Source organism: Coloeus monedula (assembly GCF_965178545.1).
Source record: "Coloeus monedula genome assembly, chromosome: 30".
NCBI lineage: Eukaryota > Metazoa > Chordata > Aves > Passeriformes > Corvidae > Coloeus > Coloeus monedula.
The window spans coordinates 1,360,498-1,380,272 of NC_138810.1; the positions used below are offsets into that span (position 1 = coordinate 1,360,498).

At 60.9% G+C, this 19,775-nt stretch overlaps 1 protein-coding gene across 1 annotated transcript; it reads right to left on the reverse strand.

Moving 5' to 3' along the window:
- Positions 1–502: 502 nt before the first annotated feature.
- FAIM2 (Fas apoptotic inhibitory molecule 2) lies at positions 503–17,489 on the reverse strand (the record flags this gene model as incomplete). Its single annotated transcript, XM_082299184.1, has 12 exons — positions 503–652; positions 2,084–2,137; positions 5,393–5,488; positions 5,993–6,080; positions 7,098–7,135; positions 7,805–7,844; positions 8,531–8,581; positions 12,118–12,171; positions 12,789–12,853; positions 12,966–13,069; positions 15,800–15,980; positions 17,475–17,489. The coding sequence occupies 12 exons, from the start codon at positions 17,487–17,489 to the stop codon at positions 503–505; spliced, it is 936 nt and encodes a 311-aa protein (XP_082155310.1).
- Between the last annotated feature and the right edge of the window lie 2,286 nt (positions 17,490–19,775).

Sequence of the window (19,775 nt, forward strand, 5' to 3'; positions counted from 1 at the left end):
AACAGCAGAGCCACCAGGAAGAGCGCAGAGGCCACCAACCTCCGAAGGAATGTGGGAAACAGGGCAATGCGAGGATTCCCCAAGCCTTTCCCTTGGCTCAGCTGATTTTCCTGCCGGGATCTAACCAAATTCCCTGCTCCGCTGCCCTCGCTGTTGTTTTGTCTCAGCACTTTCACCCCGTGACGGGCAGAGGGCACCTCCAGCAGCCCCTGGGGCCGGGGAGGTCCCGGTCTCCTGCCCCCAGTCTCTGGACTGGTTTGGGCTGGGCAGGAGTGGGGGGAGCAGAAGGGACACGACACTGAAGCCCTGCTTTGCTCTCGGGGTCACAAAGGCCTGACAGCAAATGTACAAAGCTGCGGGAGGGGCCCGGGGCTCCTCAGTGCGTTGGATGGACCGGAAAGGGAGGGACTGGCTCAGCTTGGTGGTTCGGAACCCTTTCGCCTCTGCTTTTCAATTTAACCCCTCACATTTCCAGCACAGGGAGGATCCTGCCCTGCTGCCCTCACTCCTGGCTGGAGCCAAAGAACTGCAGGAAGAAGGAGAAGATGTAGATGATGTCCAGGTAGATGTTGAGGGCTCCAAAGATGTATTCCTCGGGGCTCAGCGAGTACCGGCGATTCCCCATCAGCATCTGCGTGTCCAGGGCCAGGAACTGGGAGGGAAAGGAGGAAACCCCAGGACAGTGACAGGGAGGGTTGGCCCAGGGAGGCAAGAAGGGCTCTAATGACAGGAGATGCCCCCGCTGCCTCCCTGGAGCCGGGACAGAGGTGCAGCCCCTTTTTATGGGCTGTAACCACAATTCAAGAGCTCAGAACAAGGCACTGAACGAGCTGCAACTTTCCCCTTCCCTCATTTCCCTCCTGACAGTCAAACCCTGAGTGCAACTCCCACTCCAGGCCCTCTTCCCTCAGGCTTCCTCCATCCCAGGGCCACCTCTGGAGCCACCCTCCCTCCTCCTCCTCCTCCTCCTCCTCTCCCAGAGCCCACAGCTTGAAGCTTCCACACTTCCCCTGGGTGGGAAACACCTGCCAGGGAACGAGGTGGTCACAGGATGACCTGGCCCCAAGAGAAAACCAGAAATCCCAGGCATGACTTCAATCCACCATTTTCTCCTCCCTCCCTCCCTTCCCTCCTTCTGCCATCCTGCTGTCCCCCCCTGGGTCCGGAGCTCTCCAGGACTGCACCACCCCCCAGGAGATGCTGTTTTATCCCCCCCGGAACAGATCCCAGCCGAGCTGCCCTGGTAGGGCCAGGCTGAGGCTCTGACTGATGTTTATGGGGTAATTATCAGATGTTGAAGCCTCCTTGTATTTTACAGAGGATCTTGAGCTGTGAATCAGCGCCGCGCTCCCCGCGCTCCCTTGGAGTGTCTTTTAAGGGTGATAAAGGCAATTGCTCAACTGCTCCCATTCCCAACGTGCCCAGTGGGCACCGCCTCGGAGCCCAGGGCAGGCCAGGGCTGAGCCCCAGCTCCAGGGAACGCCGGGCGCCCTCCCAGACACCTCTCCCGGCTGAATCCCAGCGCAGCGCTGCCGGGACTCGCTCTGGAAGGGGCTCTCAGGAGGGACCACTGGGAACAAGCCAAGCCTTTCCTTGGAGGAGCTGCCCAGTTCCAGGGCTTTTCCCGCCTGTGTTAAACCCTCCTAATAACCCTTAATCCCCAGGCTCAGCCTTCCCTGTCTTTCTGCACCTCCATGAGACGAACTCATCCCAATCCTTGGCTCGCCCTCGCCCAACCAGCCCCGACTCGACCGTGCGGCCTCATCCCTGGATCCCCTCGCTCCCGGGGCTGTGCTGAGCTCATCTCTGCCTGCTGCTCTCCAGAGACACCTTTGGCCTGTCCCCACGATCCCTGCGGAGCAATCCAGCCGGGATTGCTCACCCCACACAGCTTGGCACTCGCACCATGCCCTGAGCTGGCACCAGCACGTCCGCAGCACCTCCCGTGCCAGGCTCTGCTCCCGCCGGGATCGCTGCTCCAGGGCCACCCTGAGCCCTGCAATCCCTGCCCCGGCTCCCTGGAGGCTTCAAGCTCCTTCCCAAATTCCATTTTCCCTGCCGGATCCCGGGAGCAGCCACTCACCATGGTGAAGATCCCGGCCCCGAGCAGAGCGTAGATTGCGTGGAGCCACGGGACCTGAGGGACACAGACATGGACACGGACATGGACACACGGACACGGACACGGACACATGGACACGGACATGGACACACAGACACAGACATAGACACACGGACACAGACATGGACACGTGGACACGGACACACGGACATGGACACACGGACACAGACATGGACACGGACACGGACATGGACACACGGACACGGACACACGGACACAGACATGGACACATCGATACAGACACATGGACACGGACATGGACACATGGACACAGACATGGACACATGGACATGGACACAGACATGGACACATGGCCATGGACATGGACACATGGACACAGACACAGACATGGACACATGGACACGGACACACACATGGACACATCGATACAGACACATGGACATGGACATGGACACATGGACACAGACATGGACACATGGACATGGACACAGACATGGACACATGGACATGGACATGGACACATGGACACAGACACAGACATGGACACATGGACACGGACACATGGACACGGACACATGGACACGGACACATGGACACACGGACATGGACGCATGGACACACGGACATATGGACATGGACACACGGACATGTGGACACACGGACGTGGACACAGACATATGGACACGGACACATGGACATGGACACACGGACATGGACGCATGGACACACGGACACGGACACATGGACATGGACACAGACGTGGACACATGGACATGGACACACGGACACGGACATGGACATGGACACATGGACACACGGACATGGACGCATGGACACAGACATATGGACACAGACACATGGACACATGGACATGGACACAGACACATGGACACACGGACATGGACACAGACACAGCCATCAGAGCTGGGCAGAATGGGCTACGCAGGACTCCCCTCCCACGGGATTTGGCTCCCAGGTGGGGGAGGAAAGTTGGGAAGGTGCTCTAAAGGCGCAGGCTGGATTTGCACCACTTCCAACTTCAACAGATTCTTTGGGAAAGTTTCTGTGGCACAGAGCAGGACACGGGCCCTCAGTTCCCCCCTCACTGTGGCCTTTGTGTCCTAAACTTCTCCGCCAGGTGTTTGTTATCCCAAACTGCACTTGGCCCCAGGGACTGTCCCGTGGAAATCGTGGAATCATGGAATGGTTTGGGTTGGGAAGGGACCTTAAAACCCATCCAGTGCCACCCCTGCCATGGGCACCTTCCACTGTCCCAGGGTGCTCCAAGCTCTGTCCAGCCTGGCCCTGGACACTTGCAGGGATGGGGCAGCCAGGTGTCCCAGTCCCAGCACTCCCTGATGGGAACACTTTGGAGCACCCCCAGAACGGATTTATTTACCCAAACACGGCTGATCCCAGTGGAAGAAACACCAAATATTCCAAGAGCCAGCCCCAGCTTTAATTTACCTGAGGGAACAGCTGGAGCTGTGTCGGGGGGGTTTGGGTCAGATACTGGGAAAAGGCTCTTCCCCCACTGGAACAGCTCCCCAGGGCTGCCAGAGCTCCAGGAGCGCGTGGACAACGCTCAGGCACAAGGTGGGATTGTTGGGATGTCCTGGGCAGGGACAGGAGCTGGACTGGATGACCCTGGTGGGCCCCTTCCCCCTTGGATATTCCATGACTCTGTGCTTAATTAACATGCACAGATTAAATATATTCATCTGTGGGAGTCACGGGGGGAATTCCACTGGAACTGGGACCAAAGCTCAGCCCCTGCTGTGGCCCAGAGGAGCCAGGAGAAGGTGCTGGTTCAACCCGAGATGGGTTCAGTGAAGCCAGGGATGTCCCTGCCTCTCCAGGGATTTCTCCTGCCTCTCCAGAGTTGCCTCCTGCCTCCCGGGCTCATTCCCGGGCTGCCTCCGCTGTGCTTATCTCGCCACATGTCAGATAAGGAGCAGCTGTCTCTCCAGTTTCATGGCTGTGCTTTGGCACCCAGAGCTGCTCCAGCCTCACGTTCCCACTGGGGAGAGGAGAAGTCCGAGCCCCGACAGCCAAAATCCAACCCTTTGGAATGCCCAGGCTGGATTTGTCCAGCACCAGCTCCAGGGCTGGGACCAGTGGGAATCTCCTGCAGGTCTTCCTTAGGGAATGACTCAGGGCAGAGGAGCTGGCTGGGATGGCGAAGGATTTGGGATCCCTGAGCCTCTCAGGGGATTTATGGCACCTGCCCGGCCCCACCCCCTTCCCTCACCCATCCCAGTGTCCCAGGGGCTGCCAGGCTCTGGCAGTGAGGTCTCCCGGGATGAGACACCTTGGATGCAGCCCAGCCCTGCTCCAGAGTGCTTGGAAGCTGCTCCAAGGTTTCCCCTGGGCACAGCTGGAGCCAGGAGTGGCCAGAGAGGCCGAAGGAAGTGGCTGGAGCTGTGTGAGGGGTTGGCAGGCCTTGGGGACACTCAGGGGGTCACTGTCCCTGGGGACTTGGCTCCTGAGGGTCACTCAGACCTCGGGGTCATTGCTGAGAAACTGAGGCCTCAAGATTTGAACTCTGCAGGTGCCAGGTGTTAGTCCTAAGTCCAAGTCCTGCCCTGGATTTGGGACAGAGTTTAATGTGCTCATTTCCCTGTTTTACTGAGGGGAAACTGAGGCCTGAGCAGAGGCACCTGTGCTCAGATGAGACCCTGTCTGCATCCAGGGTGCCCCAGCACAGGAGGGCCATGGATGTGTTGGAATGAGTCCATGGAGCTGCTCCGAGGGCTGAAGCCAGGCTGGGAGAGCTGGGGGTGCTCACCTGGAGAGGAGAAGGCTCCAGGGAGACATTGGATCCCCTTCCGGTGCCTAAGGGGCTCCAGGAGAGCTGGAGAGGGACTGGGGACAAGGGATGGAGGGGACAGGACACAGGGAATGGCTTCCTGAGGGCAGGGATGGATGGGATATTGGGAAGGAATTCCTCCCTGGGAGGGTGAGGAGGGCCTGGAATGGATTTCCCAGAGCAGCTGGGGCTGCCCCTGGATCCCTGGCAGTGCCCACGGCCAGCCTGGGGCAGTGGGAGGTGTCCCTGCCCAGGGCTCTGGGGTCCCTCCCAACCGAAATCATTCCAGGATTCCATGGTTCCGTCACCAGGAGCAGCAGGAAATGTCCTCAACCCTGGGCCAGTTCCATCCTTGAGCCGTTCCCATTGGCCATCCCCGGGAATGACCCCCTGCTCTTCTGTCCCTCCCTGGGGGTTCCCGCCTGGTTTTGGGGAGCTGACCCCCGCAGCCCACCCAGTTTGGCCCAGTTTGGCCCAGTTTGGCCCAGCTGATCACTCACATATTGGTAGGGCAGGATGACAGCCAGGACCAGTCCCCCCAGGAACAGCACCATGAGCAGCACGAAGAGCACGCCCTGGTACGACGTGAAGTCGAACTGCGGACGGAAGGGGGGAATGTCCCATTCCAGGGGCTCATCCCGGCAGGAACCACAACCCCCGAGTCCCACAGAACCCCCCGGAGCCGGTTCTGCCCCTCAGCCACCCCCGGCACAGAGCCAACACTTCCCAAACCCCCATCAGTGCCACAGGGAAGCGCTCGGGACCCGCCACGCACCAGGAATCCCAAATCCATCACACACCTTTGTGTCCTTCTCTATCCCACAGCCCAACCCTCCAAAATTCCCATTTACCACCAGCCAGCCTCTTCCAGCCCCACTGACATCCCAGTCCTCCAAAATCCCAGATTATTCCCACATGTCAGCATCTTCCAGCCCCATTCCCATCCCAGCCACATCCCTCCCTGATCTACTCCAACCTTCTCATGACATCCCCACATCCCTCGGTCCTGTACCCAGAGCCTCCCAGACATTCCCAGCTGCCCCCGGCTCCCTGTCGTGCCCCGGATGTGCCCCTTCCCGAGGGAGGCTCCACAGTCCCACCTTGCTCTGGAAGCTGAAGATGGTGACAGACAGACAGACCAGGGCCGTGATCCCGAGGCACAGCAGCACCGACTTGGTGTTGTAGTAACTGCAAAGTTACCGGGAAAACCACGTTGGGATCATTCCCACAGGGATGGGAAGAGGGGATTCAGACAGGCAGGAGCCTGGCAAGGAAAGCGCGAATCCTCCGGGCATGAACAGCGCTGGAAGTGTCAATATCCCACATTCGTGTTAAAAAGGAAGGAGAGAAAAGAGCCTGGATGGGTTTTCCTGCTGTTTTGAAGGATGGAGGGAAGGCAGGAGGGTCCATCTGGACCTCCCAGAGCTCTGGAGCAGCCAATGGGCTCCAAGCCCACCAAACCCACGGACAGACAGGGAATGGGGAGGGTCCTGACTGGGAGGTAACAACACCAGGATGCCAAAAGTCACCGCAGCATGAGGGGAAACCAGAGGAGCAGCCCCTGGGCTCCTGCCTGGTCTGGCTTTTGGAAAAGGGCAGGAAGGAGGGATTGGAGCAGGGACAGCGGCTGCAGGCTCAGGCTGGAATGGTCTCCAGGCTGGATCAGGATTTTGGCTGCAGTGCCAGGCTCAGCCCTTGGAAAAGCCAGTCCCGCTCTCCCGGGGGATTTGTGCGGAGTCACTGGAGTTTTCCCCCTGGAGCTGCTGAGGCCACGGATTTCTTTGTCCCGATACATCCATCACCCGCCCGGGATCACATCCTGCTCTCCCAGCTCCCACGTGAGCCAGGAGCAGATTTCCCAGTGCAAATGAGCGGAAGGGAACAGGCTGGGGGATACAAATTCCTGAAACTGCTGCAAAAAATCCCTTGGCTCACTGCAGCCCGCCTGGGACCTGCCCAGCGGGATCACTGTGTGGTCACCTCCAGCCCATCCAGGTGCTGCCCTGTCCCGGCCCTCCAGGGCTCTCCTGCAGGATTTGGGATGTGGGAATCCCCCAGTGCTGCCTCCACCGGGACAGGGACAGGCCTTGGAAACCTTCCTTAGAACTGGGAGCCCCAGACAGCTCAGGTGGCCCAGGTTCCTCAGGATAGGGAATTTTTTCAGGAAGAGACAGGACACAGGACACGGGACAGTGTCCAACCCACCTGGAGAGCATCGCCGTGAGATAGGCCATGGACAGGGTCTGGGGAAAACAGAGCCTCGTTAGTGCCCTCATGTCCCGGGAGGAGACACCACAGGCACTCCCTCAATCCCAGAGAAAGGGCAGGGAAGCCTCTCAGACCCGCAGGAGAAGGAATTCTGGCAGCGTTTGGAACCCCCCAGTGACTGACAGCCACGGGAGAGGGCAGAGGGCCCGGGAGCATCCCCTGCTCCTGCATCGCTCCTGCACGGGAGCCAGCTCCAATCCCAGCTCCCACCCCAGTTCCCACCCCAGCTCCCACCCCAGCTCCCACCCCACATCTCAGCTCCCATCCCAGCTCCAATCCCAGTTCCCATCCAGCTCCCCTCCCACATCCCATCCCATCTCCCATCCCACCTCCCATCCCAGCTCCCACCCCAGCTCCAATCCCAGTTCCCACCCCAGCTCCAATCCCAGTTCCCACCCCAGCTCCAATCCCAGTTCCCACCCCAGCTCCCACCCCAGCTCCCACCAGACTCCACGGATTATTTTTTCTAAGTTTTTAACAAACAGAGGCTCCCTTTTTTCCAGCTTCTCCCATCCCAGTGCAAGCACAGCTCCTCAGCCCAAGCGCAGGGCAATCAGAGGATGAAATTGCCCCGTTTCCCCAGGAATCCCAGCCCTGTGGGTGTCCTTGGGGCAGCTCAGCCCCAGGGCAGGGGTGCCACTCACAAAGATGCTGAGCAGGATCAGATTCCATGGGAAGTATCTCCTGCAAAGGGAAGGGGCCGCTCAGCAGGGGCTGTGCCAGGGAATCAGTGACCACGAGGGTAATTAGTGGCTGTGAGGGTAATTAATGGCCACGAGGGTAATTAATGACCCTGCTGGGTAATTCATGTCCGTGCTGGTAATTAGTGCCCTGTGCAAAAGTGCCAGGGGCAGCGCGGGCAGGGTCGCCCTGCTGGGACAAAGGTCCCCAGGACATTCCTGCTCCGCTGGGAGCTGACCGGAGCATCCTCTGGAACATTCCCAGAATCCGGAGCTGCAAACGGGGCAGCTTCTGCTGCGAGGTCACAGCTGCAACTGGACTCGTGAGCTGCAGCAACCCGAGGCTGCGTCAGGCCTGGAGCAGCTGCTTCCAGCAGCGGGAGCAGGGTGCCCAGAGCAGCTGTGGCTGCCCCTGGATCCCTGGCAGTGCCCAAGGCCAGGCTGGACATTGGGGCTTGGAGCAGCCTGGGGCAGTGGGAGGTGTCCCTGCCATGGCAGGGGTGGCACTGGATGGGCTTTAATGTCCCTTCCAACCCAACCCATTCCATGACCCCATGGGAACACAGCTGCCGCCCCAGTCCCTCCATCCCGGTGCCAGCACAGCCCCACCCCTGCCCCATAACAGGGGCTGAGGAAAACATTCCTGCTGCATTCCCCAGGCTGTCCCAGATCCCAAAGCGATCCCCGTACCTGGGCCCGGAGCAGCAGGCGAGGATCAGGTAGGTGATGAAGAAAACAGCGCTGCAAGGAGAGAGGGAGAGTTCAGGGGGGAAAACCAGCCTGGGATGGTGGTGCAGGTGGGAATTCCCATGGGATGGGGATGTTGGAAATACAAACACCCCGTCAGGCGCCGATCAAGGCAGTTCCTACCCCTGGTCCCTCACTAAAGCTCCTTCCTGCCCTCAGGGGTCTCCTCTGCAGTGCCCATCCCCAGGGTGGGACAAAACATCCCTGGAAAAGCTGAGGGCCGGATCTGAGCAGAGCCAAGGTCGGGTCCAGGCCCAGGAGAGCTCCCAAATGTGTCAATGACAAAGAGGGCAGGAACTGGATTTGTGCTGGCTCTTAGGAAACATTCCCTGGTGGAAAGGGAGGCCAGGGATTAGAAGGGGCTGCCCAGGCAGCGGTGGAATCGCATCCTTGGAAGTGGCCAAAAAGCTGTGGATGTGGCACTGGGGGACACGGCCAGTGGTGAGGGGAGGGTTGATGGTTGAACTCGATGGTCTCCAGGGGCTTTTCCAACCTTCGTGATTCCAAGATTCCATGGCTCTGTGAGGTGCCAGGCTTTGCCCCTCGTTTCCAAACCTTTTCCAGCTTGGTGGGATCAAGGCTGGGGGTTCTTAAACCAGGGGCTGGGAGAGTGACTGGGCTCAGGCAGGGCTGGAAGGGCTGTGCTGGAGGAGGGAGCTGCTCCATGGTGCATCCCTCCAGGAATGGGAAGTTTTGGACTGTCCATCCCTGGAAGTGCCCAAGGCCAGGTTGGACGGGGCTTGGAGCAGCCTGGGACAGTGGGAGAGTCCTTGCCCATGGGGGTTTGGGACTGGATGGGCTTTAAGGTCCCTCCAACCCAACCCATTCCAGGATTCCGCTGCAGGAGAGCTTGAGGAAGCGCCCAGGGCAGGGAAGGGCTCAGGGAAGGGCTCGTGGCAGGAGGATCCACCCAGGGAAGGGCTCGGGGCAGGAGGATCCGCTCAGAAAAGGGCTCAGGGAAGGGCTCAGGGAAGGGCTCGGGGCAGGAGGATCCACCCAGGGAAGGGCTCGGGGCAGGAGGATCCGCTCAGAAAAGGGCTCAGGGAAGGGCTCGGGGCAGAAGGATCTGTTCAGAAAAGGGCTCAGGGAAGGGCTCAGGGAAGGGCTCGGGGCAGGAGGATCCACCCAGGGAAGAGCCCAGGGCAGGAGGATCCTCCCGGCTCAGCGGAGCTGTGGCTGCCCAGCCCCGCCCAGGTCCTGGCAGTTTTTATGTGCCAGGATTTGTCCCCTCTCACAGCACAGCAGCCCCAGAGCTGAGGGAGGCTCTCCGCCCGCAGCCGGGTGTTTTTCCAGGCTCTGGAAGCTGCTCCCTGCTTTCCCTGGCGCCCGGGGCAGCGGCTCCGGCCGTGCCGATGGCTCCCGATAGCCACTGACCCTCGGCCAAGGCGGGGAGGTGACGGCAGAGCCCAGGGCCACGAGCAGGGCACAGAGATAACCCAGGCACAGCTCTCCCACTGGGAAACCAGGAAAGCCAGAGTGGACACGGCTGAGCAGCTGGAAAGGGACTGGCAGGAGCACAGAGCCAGCGGGGCTGTCCATCCCTCGTCCGCTCTGGATTTATTCCCCTGAGGTGCCACCCCAGCAGTGGGGAACCATCCTGGGGCTCCCAGCTTTGTTTACAAAGGTCTCTGGTCAGGAAGGAGATCCAGGCATGGACCAGGACAAGCATTTGGAGACACTGGAATGGAGGGAAGGGCTTGGCTCCCTGGGCAGTGAAAAAACAGAAGTCATGGAATGGTTTGGGTGGGAAGGGACCCTCAAATCCCATCCCATCCCACCCCTGCCAGGGCAGGGGCACCTCCCACTGCCCCAGGCTGCTCCAAGCCCCAATGTCCAGCCTGGCCTTGGGCACTGCCAGGGATCCAGGGGCAGCCCCAGCTGCTCTGGGAAATCCATTCCAGCCCCTGCCCACCCTCCCAGGGAACAATTCCTTCCCAATATCCCATCCAGCCCTGCCCTCAGGAAGCCATTCCCTGTGTCCTGTCCCTCCATCCCTTGTCCCCAGTCCCTCTCCAGCTCTCCTGGAGCCCCTTAGGCACTGGAAGTTCCAAGGTCTCCTTTCCCTTCTCCTCTCCAGGTGAGCACCCCCAGCTCTCCCAGCCTGGCTCCAGAGGGGCTCCAGCCCTGGAGCAGCTCCGGGGCCTCCTCTGGATCTCTGCAGCAGCTCCAGCTCCTCCCTGTGCTGGGCCCCAGGGCTGGGGCAGCTCTGCAGGTGGGGTCTCACCTGAGCACAGTGGGACAATGACCAGGGGGAGAATTCCTCCAGGACAGAACCCCCCAGCTGCCCCAAGGCCGTTCCTACTGGAAAATAGGAAGGAATAAACTCCCTCTGCGCAGGGAGCTGGAAGAGGTGACCCCAGGGGCCAAGGTGGGGACCCGAGCAGGGCTGAGCCTCCTCTCCCTGCCCCCTGCGAGGTGACACTGCCTGTCCAGCCCCGGCTGCCCCCTGGAGCACCTTCGCTTCCCTCCTGGTGCCGCGGAGCTGCCGGCTGCTCCCATTGCTGCTGTTCGGAGGCTTTTCCCAGGTTATATAAGCCAGTGTCTCATCTCCTGATTTGGGTGTGAACTGATTAAAGCTGAGTTCACCTCACACTTAACGAGCAGCCCTGACCCCACCAGGAGCCCAGAAAGCGCGGAGCCAGGAGATGCCAGCGCTCGGAAGCTCCGTTCCGGGCTGGGCTGGGCCACCAAGGAATGGCATCCGAACTTCGGGGCTCTGGGCTGGAGCCCCAGGAGTGACAGCCCCACTCAGACATGGCCGGGAACATCCCAGCACCTCCAAATCCACCCCCCGTACCCACTGGGTATTTTGTAATGGAAACCCCGGCAACCCCCGGCTTCCAAGGGGAAAATCCCAAAATTCAGCCTCCATGGTACCCTGAACACCCTTCCAGATGTCACAGATGGGGTTCTGCAGTGTTTTCCTGGGTGCTCTGCAAGGAGGTTTTTGGAGCTTCCAAGGGGACATTCCCAAGATGAAGCCTCTAAGGTACCCTGAACATCCTTCCAGGACTCAAGAGGAGTTTCCACCGTTTCCCTGGAAACTCCCTGGTTTTCCCTGGTTTTCTGCCAGAAATACTCAGGCGTTTACTTTGACCCTGCTTTCTTGAGCCATTTTTTGGGAAGTGTTTGGAGTTCGCCTCTCTCGTGTCTCTGGCTCATTCAGGTGAGATTTCCCATCCTCTCACCTCAGGCTCACCCATGGACTGGTTGCACTGGGAGGTTGTGGATTCCCCTGGATCCCTGGCATTGTCCCAGGCCAGGCTGGACGGGGCTTGGAGCAGCCTGGGACAGTGGGAGCGTCCCTGCCATGGCAGGGGTGGCACTGGGTGGGCTCTGAGGTCCCTCCAACCCAACCCATTCCGTGATTCCAGGACCCTCCCCCGCTGCCCCTGGACACTTTGGAACGTTTCCTCACATGCAGGACAGGGAAGGGTTTGGGAAGTGTTGGAGCCCCTTCCCACATCCCCGCAGCCCCATCCTGGCTGTCTGGAGCTCACAAGGCCGCAGGAAAAGCCAGGGATACTCACTAGGAAGCCCAGTACCAGGCGGAGTGGGTCTGGATGTAGCCCTTGACCGGTTCACTGCAAGACAGAAGGAAAGATCCTGAGCAGGAAAAATCCAATCCCTCCCAGCTCCCTGCTCAAGGAACCCCGGGAACAGCCCCAGCGTGGGGAATGAAAACCCAGCCTGGGTGAATCCCCTCAGCAGCCTGAGCCCACAGAGAGCAATTCCAGCTGCCAGGTGGGAAGGGCAGCGCTGCTCCCCCAGTTCCACACCGGAGCTGGCCGGGAATGGCTCCCACAGGGGATGAGGGAGCCCAAATCCTCAGGCTGGTGGTGATCCATTATTTACTCTGGAGGCAACATGAGCCACACGCACCCGGAGCTCGGTCACCCGAGCTGGAGAGGGGGATGAGCAGGGGAGGGAGCCCAGCCCCTGGAGCCGGGACCTGCTAACTCCCACAGGGAAAACCCAGCAGTTCCTGCCCAGGGGCAGCAGCCCAGGGCCTCCCCCAGGATGGATGATCCACAACCCCAGCGTGGGTGGGAATGGGAGCAAAAGGACTGAGGGACCTCAGAGTGTTCCCTCAGCTTTGCTTTTCTGTTGGAATCCTCGGGACAAAATCCAGGTGTGACACAGCCCCAGGAACCCGCCCAGGGCCGGGGCCCAGGTGGCTCGGGACACACCCAGCACCCACCAGAAGGTGAAGAAAGCCACGATGACAACGGTGACCAGGAGCTGGACCATCAGGATGGCGTAAACCTGCAGGGAGAGGTGGCCCTTGGACCCCAGAGTGCAGCACAGCCCGGCCCCTCCGAGGGCTGGGGGCTCCGGCTCTGCCAGCCCGGGGCACAGGGACGTGTCCCTCCCTCACCTTCCTGATGAACACCCTGCGCACGTTCCGGTCGTCCCAGCTGAAGGTCGTGAGCAGCTCCGTGTCCCCCGGGTACCCCCCGCTGCCGTAGCTCGGGCTGGTGCCTGCAGAGGCCAAAGGGAGCAGCTCCCACCCCGATTCCCGCTGGCTGCCGGACCCTGACCCCAGGGAGGGATCACGGCTCAGGTGCCCCAAATTCCCAGATTTCCTCCACTCCCTTCCCCCTCCTGCAGCTCGCCAGGACCATCCCTGGGAGCAGAGCGGGGAGCACTCCCACAAACCACCCCAAAGCCAGGCTGAATCCTGTCTGAGGAAACGCCAAACCTTCCACAGCAGCTGGAGAGCTGGGAGCATCCCTTGCTCTCCTTTCAGTGGATATTAACGCATCCCCGGAGCAGCCGTGACTCAGCATTCCCAGCGGGAGCAGGAGGATTCCCTCGCTGCTCTCCTGAGCTGTGTTTGCATCGTGGCTTTCGTCAACAGTGTCCCTGCTGCGAGAGCAGCTCCTGGCAGCTCCCTGAGGCCCAGCCCTCAATCCCATTTCTGTGCAGGGAGCCAGGGAACAGTTAAGCACCGAGCCTGGACAAGGACGAAACAGCTCCGATGCCTCCAGTGAGAAAAATCTTCCCCCAAATCCTCAAGTCACCGCACAAGTCATCTCTGCTCTGCCAAAACAGGAACAGAAGCTCCTGTTGCTGGTTTTCCCTACCCCTGGATCCCTGGCAGTGTCCCAAGCCAGGCTGGATGGGGCTTGGAGCAGCCTGGGACAGTGGGAGTTGTCCCACGGCAGGGGTGGAACGGGATGAGCGTTAAGGCCCCATCCCACCCGAACCATTCCATGATTCCGTGATCATTGTGTGCACTCTTTGCTTCCCTTGCTGATGTCCCCTCCTGTGGCACTCAAGTCTCCCCCGCTGGGTTTCCACAGAGGGATTTTTGTGTGACTTTCCTGCTTTAAGTTCCCGTCCCTGCCTGGTCCACAGATGCCTCCTCTCCTCCTAAAGCTGCTGAGCTCAGAGACACCCAAATCCTTCAGGAAGATGGAGGAAAGACCCTCTCAGTCTCAGAGCAGACACCAAGCCAAACTCAAGGTCCTGATCCTGAATTTCTCCTGTTTTTGTGGTCAAAAGTTGCTCATTGGAAATGCAGGAGCCTCACGTGGGTGCCCCCAGCAGGAAAAAAATCCCTGGTGCTGTTGTGGTGTCAATAAATCCCTTGGTCCTTCCTTCCTGCCCCACTGGAGCGGAACCTCCTGCACGTTCTCCTGGGTCCCTCATCGGGCCCAGAGCAGCTGGGGCTGGAGAATCCCTGGGGCACTTCCCAGCCTCCTGCACCAATCCTGGCACCTGAACTGGCACCCAAATGCCAAACTGGCCCCTGAACGCCACACTGACCCCTGAGCACCACACTGGCCCCTGAACACCAATCCTGGCACCCAAACACCACACTGACCCCTGAGCACCACACTGGCCCCTCAGTGCCTCGGGGGAACAGAAGGGTTTTACCTCCTCCCTCCCTCCCTCCCTCCCTGGCGGTGTCCCCAGCCTCCAAAGGGTTTTGCCCTCCTCCCTCCCGGTGTCCCCACACCCGTCCCCCCGTCCAAGGCCCCAGCAGGACAGCGTGTCCTGAGTTCATCGTCCCAGAAACAACCCCAAATCCACGTCCCTTCTCTCCAGTTGCTCCCAGTAAGGTGTGAGACATCCCATGGACTAGGTTTCCCACCTGGAGACCCAAAATACCCCATTCCACCCCCTAAACCCAAAATACCCCATCCCACCCCCTTAGGGCCTCGCCCACCCTAACTCATCATGACAGCAGAAAGCTCCAGATGTTGCCAGAGCCCCCTGGGGGGGATTTGTCCCCTCTGCTCCTTAGGGAACAGCTGAGAAGCCATCGGAATGTGCCGGCACAGACATCCCAAGGGGAAGTTTTCACTCCTTCCCCTTCCCGAAGCGTCCCGTCCCTGCAGCTGGATGGAACAGGCAGCAGAGGATGGAGCAGGAGTCCCTAAATCCCGTCCTTGCAGCGTTTTCTCTGGCTGGAGCTGTGCTGAGTGAGCACTCAGCCACCCCCCGGGTCACTCCCCAGCCACCCCATCCCGGTGCAGCCCCATCTGCAGGCCCGGAGCCGTTCCCTGGGCACAGCCGGGGCTTTGTCCTTTGCCACAGCCCAGCAGGAGCTCCAGGGAGCTTCTGGCTGTTGGAAAAACTGCTGGTCTGCCCAGGAATGGCCACAAGGATGCTGGAACAATCCAGCCTTCAGCTCCAGCCGTGTTCCAGCTTCCCTGGCTCTGCCACCAGCTGCCAACAGCCACACTCGGGCTGTGACACCAATTGTGACACCGATTGTGCCACCTCAGCTGCTCTGAGAGCTGGGGCAGAGCAGGAGCTGCAGGAGGGGGTGGGGGGATCCCTGCAGCTGCTCCAGGACTTCCCCTCCAGCCCCAGGAGCTGGGATAACCCAGGGCAGCGAGCTGGGAATGGGGATTTCTCCCCCCATGGGACTGGGAAGGAGTTTCCTCCCATGTCTGGAAGGGGGTGAGGTCTTTGGGATGGCTGGAATGGCTTTCATGTATAGATACGGAGTATTCTCTGCAGATGGAGACTTTTCTGTGTAGATGGAGACTCGCAGGGGTGGATGGAGACTTTTGTACCTTGGCAGGGACTCTCCTGTGCTCACAGAGGCTCACACAGCTCACGGCTGCAGCTCTGCCCTGCACCAAACTGGGCACCACATCCCCGCTCCCCCTCTCATCCCTGCTCCTCGTCGCCTCTCCAGCCCTGGGGGGATCTCTGCCCCTCTCCCAGGGCTCACCCCAGTACGGAAGGACTTACTGGGATCGACGTAAGCCCAGCTGGGGTGGAGCGGGGCCGCCGGCGGGGCAGGGAAAGCCCCGGATTTCATCCCTTCTCCCGCTGTCGCCTCCTCATAGGACGGAGGGGCCGGGGGGGCTGTGGCATTGTCCTTCTTGTCCCCCTGCCCCTCGGAGCTGGGGGGTTTGCTGTTCACGGAGAGCTGCACAGAAAGGGGGGAGAGAGAGAGATCTGAGTGAAACCATCCCAGAAACCGCCCAGAAGGAGAACCTGGCACGGACACAGTGCGGGGGGAGGGGGCTCTGCTGGAAAAGAGGGTCAGGAACCGGGAGACACCCAGCAGCTCCTGGGGACTGGACAGGGCCCATCCCGGCACCCCCGGGAAGGCGCAGCCGTGACTGAGGGGAGACGGGAAAGCCCCTGAGGTGTTAATTGGGATGAGAAGTTCCAGGCAGGGAGGCCTGAGGGGAGACACGGAGCCCCCGCGGTGCCTCGGGCTCAACGTGACACCAAAACCATCCAAGGAATTCTCTGCTTTTCATCAAACTTCCTACATTGCTCTTGAAAAAGAGCTTTCAGCTCCTGGGCAGAAAATCCTGAGCTGTTCATTCCCATTTACACCCATCTTGGGCAGTTGCTCCCAGGAATGCTCTGGTTCGGCCCTCCGGAATTTTCTCCCGGCTCCTTCCTCTCTGCCCGTGTGGAGGCTCAGCTCTGGCTCTTCCCAGCGTTCAAGGACTTGGGATGGCAGCGAGGAGCCAGCCTGGGGCCACCTGAGCGCTCGCCTCTCCTTGGGAACATGATCCCTTTAACCTTCCCGATCTGCCCGGGATAAACTGTCCGCCTGGGCTCCTCTGCTGCCCCGGGAGGAGCCAGCTCAGCCCGGGGATGGCGGCCCCGCGGGCCCCGGGATGCGGGGCTGGAATCCCAGCGAGCCCCAACGCGGCAGGCGTTCACTAACACCCGCCCGAGTGAGAAGGGCTTTAGGTACACAGCAGGGGCCAGCCTGGGCCGTGTCCCACGGGCAGATCCAGCTGTGCCACCTCCCCTGCCAGCCCCCGGCACTGCCCTTCCCTGTCCCCGGGGTTTAGGGGGCCGAGATCATGCAAGACCCCCCCTCCCCCCTCCCAGATATCCAAGGAGATCCAGAGGGATGGAGCTGCATCCAGAGCGTTGCCATGGCGATGGTGCATGAGCTGGCAGAGGATGCACAACCCCCCCTTCCCCGGCCTGAGAGCGTTGGAGAACCCCAAAATGCCGAGCCCCTGGGCCGGGCAGGAGGTGCTCGGGGCAGTGCCGGGTGGGCACAGGGATGGCAAAGCACAAACACCTCCCGGAGCCCCCCGGGGAGCAACGGCCACGGGTCTAACAGGGTTTGAGCTGTGCATCCATCACCAGCCCCCAATCCCAAAATCACCCCGAAACCAGCCCCCAGTCCCAACACCAACCCCAAACCAGCCTCCAATCCCCAAATCACCCCTAAACCAGCCCCCAACCCCAAAACCAGACCCCCAGCCCCTTCCACCCCCCAGCCCCTTCCGCCCTCATCGCAGGGTCCGTGCACGGGTACCCAGCTCCCCCCTCCATCCATCGTTTTATTCCTGAAATCCCTTCCCTCCACCCCTCTTTCCTCCTCCGAACGCGCCGTTATGCAACAGGGACGGACTCATCCCGCCCGCTCCGGCCTCCCTCCTACCTTTCCCTGGGTCATGGCTCCTGCCTGGACCGCGGGAGCAGCCGCGGGAGGGATCGGGATGCAGCCGGGCGCGGGGTCCCTCCCAGCCCTTCTCCCGGGAGCTGTCGGGGCTGGACGCGGCCGCCGCAGCCCCCGCAGCCCCCGCAGCCGCTGCCTTCACCTTCCAGCACCGTCCCCGGAGCGGCGGGCGCTGCAGGCAGGGCTGTACCATTCCCAGCCCGCGGCACAGGGGAGCCGGGAAGGACAGGGACGGACGGAGGGCAGCGGCAGCGATGGGGATGGGGGATGGAGAGAGGCTCGGGATGGGGTCAGGGCGGGAGAGGATGCAGGGATGAGGAGGATGCAGGGATGGGATGGGGAGGATGGACAGACAAAGCAGCGGGAGGATGAAGGGTTGGGGTCAGGGATGCGAGGGATGCGGGGATGGGGAGGATGTGGGGATTCAGGGATGGGGATGATCCAGGGTTAGGGAGGATGCAGGGATGGGGTCGCACCCCACGGGTGGGAAGCAGCTGCCCCAGAGCTGCTGAACCTCAGGACTGGGATTTGCAAAGGGAGGGAGACTCCGAGGAGCCTTTGCTGCAGCCTCTCTGCTCCTGCCTCAGAGCCGACTGTGGGAGCAGCTCCCAAATATCCTGGGGGTGCTGTGGGGGGCTGGAGGCTCCAGTGGGACCGAGGGCACGGCCTGAGCCGGGCTCTGGCCCAGAGCAGGAGGGAGGAATCCCCCACTGCCTCCCTGCCCCTTCCCATGGAGCAGGCTCCTGTGTCCCACCCTTGTCCCCTCGACGCCGGTGCAGCCCCAGAGGGCACAGGGAGGGTCTGGAGGTGCCCTGGGCAGCCCCACCGCCCAGCAGATTATCGATCAGTGATTGATCCAAGCCCATGGACAGGGGGAAATGGGGAGCTCCCAGCCCAGGGCACATCCAGGGGAAGGGGCACTGAGGGAATCGGGGATTTCACTGCTGTGACGGGGCCTGGGGGGGAAATACAACCTCAGGGCACCGGGAGATGGGGACATCTTCTCTTGTGCCACAGGCAGCAGGACACGGGGGGAAATTGTCCCTTTTGAAAGGTGAAGTGGCTCCCGTGGGCCCAGGACAGAGGGAGGGACAGCGGAAACAGCCCAGGCTCCACCTGGACCCCAGGAGAGGGGCTGGAGAGGAACGGGAGCTCCCAGCAGAGCAGCTTCACTCTCTGTGCCCCTGACATGGGACAGTTTGGAGCTGAGACCCTCCATCCCCCGTCCTGTCCCCCCCCAGCCCCGTCCGGTCACCCCTGAGCTGGCCAGGTCAGTAACAGAGGTACAAACAATAAATCAGCTGTTCTGAGCACCGCACGGCGAAAAAAACAGCGACAAATTCAGGCTCGCCGAGCGCAGCGCAGAGAAGGTGAGGAATCTCTGCAGGGAAACGGGGTGGAAAATCCCTCCCCATTCCTGGATTCTGCCGAGAGGCCGGGAAAGGAAGGGTTAAAAGGAAAGCACGAGCTGGAAGGGCAGGAATGCAGCCAAGCAAAGCCGCGTTGGCATCCGCACAGACCCAGCCCGAGCCATTCAGTTGGAAAGGGGCGATTCCGCAGGACCTGTCAGGATTATTCCGAATCAATTAAGGGCCACTTAACCGCCGGCTCCTCGAGGGCTTCATTCTCCTGGGGCTGGGCAAGGGCTGCAAAACCTGCGCAGGTCCCAGGGGAGGGAGAGAAACTGAAGCCAGCATTGGTTCCCTGGTTCCGGCTGCTCCGCGAGGGTGAGGATGGACAGATAACCTGGAACAAGGACGGATAAATAACCACGGATAAATAACTGAGCACCAGGATGGATAAAGAACCTCCAACACGCTCAGCTGGTCAGCGCCTTCCAGTAGCGGCCTGGCCAAGGGGCCAAGGGCTCGGGAACAGAAACTCCGGGTGCTTTGTGACACCAGGAACCCACAGGGCTCTGCTCCCCAGCCAAGCCAGACTCCTTGGAGCGTTACCTCCAGATCCCACACGCTCCATCCCCGGCTGGAAAGGCTTAAAGTGCTGAAATGTTGGGTCTGGGAGAGGAAAAACTCCCAGCAAAGCAACAACCACAGCAGCTCCTCCTGGATAAAAACAGCAGGGAAGAGATTCCAGCCTCTGCACTGCTCTGTTCAGGGAATATCCTCAGTGGGAAGGGACCCCAAGGGTCATCCAGTCCAACCCCTGGCCCTGCACGGACACCCCAAAATCCCACCCTGTGCCCGAGAGTGCTGTCCAAAGGCTCCCGGAGCTCCGGCAGCCTCAGGGCCGTGCCCATTCCCTGGGGAGCCTGACACCCTCTGG